We start from the raw sequence: 6,525 nt of genomic DNA on the forward strand, positions 1-6,525 counted from the left end.
AAGGAGGAGCCTCCAGCTGGCAGGCTGCGGCTCAGGGCTCCTGATCCGGCACGGGCAGCCAGGACCCTGGACGTGCCAGGAACAAGAGGAGGAGCTCGGGAACCTCAGAGAGCCCGGACAGGCAAGTGAGGGAGCCCCAGGGGCCAGGACCTCTACCCCCACCCCAGAAGACTGCCGAATTGGTATGTCCCAAAGCTGGAGCCCCCAGTTACCATGCCCAGCAGTTTCCACAGTCCAGTGCAGGATAGTGGCATTTCGGGCCGAGGACCAGGCTCAAGACCACCTCCTCTGAGCTGTGGGATCTACTTAAGTCACCTGCTCAGTCTGGGCCCTCATTCCCTAACCATACACTGGGCCAGTACCACCAAACTAAATGGGGGGTTGGAAGGATGAGCTGAGGTGACACAGCTGACAAACCCCTACGCTGACCACCTGAGCTAAATGGAAGGCCCCTCGTGGCTCCCAAGGTGGGGGGGGACGACACAGTGCCGCTAGTGTCAGAGGAACCCGCACACAGCCCCCGTCTCAGTGGCTGCAGAATGCAACGTGGAGGGACAGACTGGCATTCCCAACCCACTGCCCAGCCCCATCCCGATGCCCTTCCCTGAGAAGGGGCGGCCAGCGACAGGTACAGCTGTCCTCCCTGCTGCCCCCACAGGGACATAAACAAGCTCAGAGGAGCTGCCCACCCAAGTCAAGATCAGGGTCCCAGCCCGGGAGCAGGGGAGAGGCCACGGGGAAGGCAGATGTCTCCAACCCCCAGTGCTGCTCTCGCCTCTGGTGTGCCACGAGGTTCCTGAAGGTCCTTCTGCGGCCCTGCCTCCCACCTCCTATTCCGGGAGAACAGGCCTGGGAACGCCTCCTAACGTTACACACTCGAAGTGAGCCCCGAAGCATGGATGTGGGGTTCCAACAGCCGGGACTGCCCGGAGCGGTTTCTATTTTTAATTAACAAGTCAATAAGAAAACCACTGCTGGAAGAGCTCCGGCCCAGAAGGACCGCGGGCCTGGCTCAGGCCGCAGCTCCTCGTCTATGACAGGAAGACACTGGGCTGGAGGACCGCCACCTGGCTGCCCCCAGATCCCGAGCTCTCCACGGAAAGGAGACAAGCCCCCTCCTATCAGGGAGATGCCAGCTCCGCCTGTCCACCGGGCAGTCAGGGGCTGAGTCCTCAGCCCCGCGGCAGGGCCAGGGAAAGAGCACTCGGCGGGGAGCAAGGAGCGGCTAACTTGTGTCATTCAGAAGTTCAGACAAACCTCTCTGAAGCTTTACCTTCAGGGAGGATGCAATTTCATTTATAACAATTGTTATTCAAGGTCCTTGCCAGAAACACTGCACCAGGAAGCGCACGCACGCGGCTGTGGGGCTGGAGGAAGACCTTCTTCGGACAGGATCCTCTTAGCAGCAGGCCTAACGGGGCTTGCAGCCACAGTCGGGGGCACATTCCATGCCCCCTGCCCCAGCCCAGCCAGACAGGCTCCCATCAGGCATCTGGTAGACAGACTCACCTTTTAAAGTACAGCTCGGCCAACATTCCCAGAGCTGTGAGCGCTGACCTGGCCAGCGAGAGGGTGAAGATTAGAACCAGGGTTCCCACCTTTGTTTCTGGGGAGCACCCCCGCAGCCGTGCCTGACCCGACCGAGCACAGACACAGCGTGTGCTGGCGCTCCCGGGGCAGGGTGGTTTCCGGTGAACCACGGGAGGAAACAGCTCTGGTCCTCTATTCCCAGCAGACAAGGGGCGGGAGAAAGGAGCGAGGAGGTAAAGGTCGGTGGCTGCTGCAGCCCTGTTTTCTTTCCCAACGCCACACTGACACCTTTGACCTCTACCTTCTGTTTGCCAAGCAGGAAGGAGGGACGTTTTCTCCAAATCACAGCCTGGGAGTTTGGAATTTTTGAAAGAATGTCTGGGAGTAAAACAAGACTTCAAACTGAAGATCATTTCTAACCAAAGGGGGTGGGGGGACACATGCCTAGTCCCCTCTATGATCACTGACTCCAGGGTTTTTCCTGTGTTCTCCCTGTTCGGGCCCATTGGCACCAAACACAGCCACGTTTGGTGCAAGTCAAGCCCTTCAGCTGCTGTGAGACCTGTACCCCTTCCCTACTTGTCCCCCTTGGGGCGAGACTGGGGACAAGAGTTGTAAGACCAGGTTCTGGGACCCTTTTCCCTCCCTGATCCCAGAGAAGCCTTCACCTATCACCTCTTTCGTTGTCTTGGGTTCCCGTGACCCCAGGGGTGTGCTCAAGCCACCTGCACCGGGACACAAGATGCAACTGCTGCATTTTCAGGAATTTTTCAAGCCAGGTGTTAAATTCAGCCATTATTAAAACCAAATCACTCAAACTTAGAAGCAAATAAACTGTATTAAAAACAAAAGTAATAAATGCTTATTACGGCTCATCGTTTCCTAATTATTTGACTGCTTTTTCCTCTCCACCTGTGCTCCTGGATTATTGGCAGCTCTGGTATCTGTAAGGTGAAGGTATTCCATACTGGGAGGCTTGCCGTGGCCAGCGCAAGAATATTGCACCACAGATATTGACAAATGCTGTAAATCGGGCTCCTTCCCCATCACCAACCCCCGCCCCTGCTGAGTCATTACACATTTACCAGCACACAACACCAGGCCTTCATCTCCATTCTGGGCTTTCTCCCCCTCAACTCCAGGCTCACACAATCAGTGGGTACTCCGACACCAACAGCTGCGTGCCTACAAGACTTAACTCTGTTCAAAACTGAACAGACTTCTCCCCCAGCCTGCTCCAAATGCAAATTTCCCCAGCCTCGGTAAATGACAACTCTATCCTTCCAGGTGCTGAGGGTAGAAACTTGGTGGGGGGAGGGGGTGTCATGGGATCTGTTAGCACATCCTATAATTTCTGTCACCAAAATTTACCCAGAACACAACTACTCACCACCTTCCGCCACCGCACTCTGCTCCCAGCCACCATCACCTCTGTTTGGATTACTGTAGAACCATCTAATTGGCCTCCGCTTCTGTCCTTCCCCGAACATGACATTCAGTGGCCTTCCACCTATTACCTCCTTGCTCTCCTCTGCCACTTGCCCCTCTCTAGGCTCCAGCTTCCCATCCTCCTGCCTCAGGGCCTTTGTACTTGCTGTTCACTCTCCCTGACCTACTTTTCCCTGCTGATGTCCACACGCTTCACTTCCTCACTGACTTGAATTCTTCGTTGAAATGTCACCTTCTCCGTGAGACTTTCTCAGCCGACTCCGGAAAACTGCAAACCTCCCACCCCCCTCCCGCTCCCTGCTTTCTCTCCGCAGTACGTATCAGTCTCTAATATACTGACTGTGGAAAGTGTATTTGTTTGGTTTATTCTCCGCTGCCCCTTCCCTCAAGAATGTAAGTGCCAACAAGGGCAGGGGGTTTTGTGTTTATCTTCAGTATCCAAAACGGGGCCCGGCACACACAGAGGTTACACTCTAAGGATGTGCTGAATGAACCAACAAAATCCCATCAGTAGAAGGCTCCTGCCACCTGTGTAGGAGCCATTTGCATCTAAACGATGGCATGAAGGAAAACGTGTCTACAGCTGACCGCAAGCACTGTGACACGGCACCCAGGCACAGGAGCTTCCTAACTCTACCAACACTATTACTAGTAAGAGAAACATTTACAGAGTATTTCCCTATACACTGGATACGAGAGCTTCACATCCATCACTGGAGTTAAATTCTTGCCACAACCTATGAGGTAGGTATCATTATTATGCCCATTTTTAGAAGGGAGTACAGAGGAAACCAAAGTGCACCGAGGGGAAAGTAACTGAAGGCAGGACGGGCAGCTCAGAGGTGATGGGATGTGAACACGGGCCGTCTGGCCTCAGCACATACCTCCCGCCTATCAGGAAAACGTGGGACCACAACCCCAAGCAGTGAAATTTAAAACACTGTATTGGCGTGGACACCGATTCTGCTCCAACAGGGGTGTACAGAGTCTATTTCTCTCGCGTGTTGTAACCACAGAGTAGGAAAACAAGTGGATAAGAAGCAGAAAACGGGCAATCCCTATAAAGCACGTGGCATGATGCTTGGCATGCGGTAAGCACCCCAGAAATGTTAGCTTCTGTTATGATTAAACCAACAGCAGCATGGGTAAAGGTACTTTTCTTGCTAGCTTCTTGGAACGGCTAGAAGATGAAGCGAGCAGCCCACAACAGAAAAAAATGCCAAGGAACAGCTCATCAACAGCCTCATGACCTCCCAGTCATAGTGACAAAAAAAATCAAAGGCATACTATGTTAAAAAGGTTCAATCCCCACTCCAGCCCTCGAAGGATTTATAATCTGGCCTTAAGAATAGGGGCGTAAACCCCTTCACTCTGTAGCCACAGGCCTTTCACCTAACGACCCCAGGGCCTCTTTTCCAGCTGTGAAATGGGGATCCATCCACCTCATTTCAACATTGGGCCAAAAAAGCTCAGATCATGGCTGTGAAAAATACTTTAGGGGGCAATGGTGTTAGGAGCTCTCCCAGACAGAGAGCCACCTGGCTCCCAACTCAGGGAAAACAAAAAGCAAAAACCAGACTTCCTGCTCTGCCCCTGGGTCGGGGTCTGGCAGAATCCACGAGGAAATCTGGCATCCGACCTGACATCTTACCTCGTTCAAATTCCACCAAAAAAGTGAGAAATGGCTAGGCCACTGATGACCACAGGTGCCTCTTGGCTTCCCTTTTAGATGACCTAAGACCATCTGACTGTAAAAGTAACTTAGTGAACTCCAGTCTTTGGATAAAAATAACTTGAATGTTTGCCTAGAGTGGTTATTGGCTGGGCAGTCATGTACCTCAAAGAAAAGTTACACAAAGTACTCTCAGAAAAATGAGCTCTGTTCGTGCCAAACAGGGAGCATTTTCATCTCAGGTGCTCCCAAAGCTACCCAAAAGATTAGCCTCCTAAGCCCAAAAAGTCTGCTCACCATCCATCACCGCAAAGAATGTAGAAAATAATTTAAAATATGCCCACTCTACACCCGTCTCCCCCAGTCCGCTCCCTTTCATGAGCCACCGGCCCCGTTGGGAGGACAGGAGGTTGGGTGGGCAAAGAATTCAGGTTTATGATCTTTCCAGAAGTTCTCACTTCCGACTACATTCAAGTTTAAGCGAGCTGGTTTTCAGAGATGCAGATGGGTTCACTTCGGGGAAACTATTCACTGGATGGGGTCTTGCCGACGCTGACTGAAACCTGAGGGCTAATGCCGAAGATTAAGCTGATCCCAGGGGAAAAAGCACCGGAGTTCCTCCTCCGGTCGAGCTGCCTTCCAGAAAGCCTAGGGGCCTGGCTGCCCCCTGCAGCCAAGGGGTCTGCAGGGGAGGAAGTGAAGGATTTATTTTGAGGGCGCGGGGCTGGGAGGGAACTCGGGCAGACGCGAGACGCTTCCCAGCCAGAAGCCCGAGGAGCTCCCGCCGCGCGCGCCCAGCCTCCTGGGCCACGGGGCCCATCGACCTCGGGCTCGGCCCCGCGCGAGCGCGCAGCCGCCGGCCGCTACCAGCGACGCTCGCGGCCGAAGGAGCCGGAGACCAAGCGGGGGAGGCAGCTTACTTCATCTCGCCCGTCACTGCCGGCCACTTCTCCGGGAAACGTGGGCGGCGGCGGCGCTGGGCGCGGGGCTCGGCGGGCCGGGCGCGGGCCAGGCCGGGGCCCCGCGCATCCTCTTCCGCAAGCGCCGCCCGCCCCGACAGGTGCGCGTCACGCGGCCTCGCGTCGGACGCGCGCTCGGGTTTCGCCGAGAGGAGCCGGGGAGGAGGGGCGACGGGCGCGGAGGGCGCGGGACCGAGTCCGCCCGGCCGCCCCTTCCCTGCCGCACCCGAGCCGCGTCGGGCCGGGCAGCGCGTGGGGCCGGGCAGCGCGTGGGGCCCCGTGGGCCTGGGCCCCAGACCCCGGTGGCCTCGCGCGCGCGCGGAGTGGGGCGGCTCAGGAGCGCGCGCGCAGTCGGGTCCCCGGAGGGGCGAGGGGCGGAGGCGCAGGCGAAACCACGCCCCCCACTTCGGGGTCCCCGGAGCGGGGGTGGGGGAGGCGGGGCCTCCCGAAGGATTTCTTGGTTAGCGTGGATAGGGCGGGACTTCAGAGCCACGTGGGCGGACAAGCGGGCCTCCTGCTCTCCCGCCTCCTGCTCTCCGGCCTCCTGCCCTCCCCGCAGCGCGCTGGGTTCCGCTGTGCGTCCACGGCGCTGGCCTCTGAGATACTCGAATGGCCGGGGGTAGTGGTGGTGTCGTGGAGGGAGCCGGGAGGCCGGGTGCCTGGGTCCTCCCTGGGACCTGGCGTGAGCTGTGGACCAGGCTACCCGACCTCCTCTGGCCTTGCCTTTCTCCATCCGCATGAGTAGCTGGGCTTGTCTCACCTCTGACGCCCCGAAGTGGTGATTCAGGGGTCGCAGAGCACGCTAGGGCCATCTCTGCTTACACCCATGTGACTTGAAGACCCAAACCTGTACACTGGGGCCAGTGAGACGGTGTGCCTCAGCGGGGACCCTGCGTGTGACAAGTACGCAGTAAA

The 6,525-nt window shown here is 56.7% G+C and overlaps 1 protein-coding gene across 2 annotated transcripts in view; it reads right to left on the reverse strand.

Moving 5' to 3' along the window:
- Positions 1-5,636, reverse strand: part of LOC111154817 (hexose-6-phosphate dehydrogenase/glucose 1-dehydrogenase) — a 28,075-nt gene extending 22,439 nt beyond the window's left edge. Inside the window, exons 1-2 of one of the 2 annotated variants that reach the window (XM_022514742.1) lie at positions 5,572-5,576; positions 1,510-1,557 (exon numbers count right to left, since the gene is read on the reverse strand). In XM_022514742.1, the coding sequence (XP_022370450.1) occupies positions 1,510-1,557; positions 5,572-5,576 (53 nt within the window). Of the gene's footprint in view, positions 1-1,509; positions 1,558-5,571 lie in introns of both variants that reach the window. The other variant, XM_022514743.1, reaches the window with a different exon arrangement.
- Positions 5,637-6,525: the final 889 nt, after the last annotated feature.

Source organism: Enhydra lutris, unplaced genomic scaffold (assembly GCF_002288905.1).
Source record: "Enhydra lutris kenyoni isolate GAN:26980312 unplaced genomic scaffold, ASM228890v2 scaffoldscaffold38, whole genome shotgun sequence".
In the NCBI taxonomy this organism is placed as follows: domain Eukaryota; kingdom Metazoa; phylum Chordata; class Mammalia; order Carnivora; family Mustelidae; genus Enhydra; species Enhydra lutris.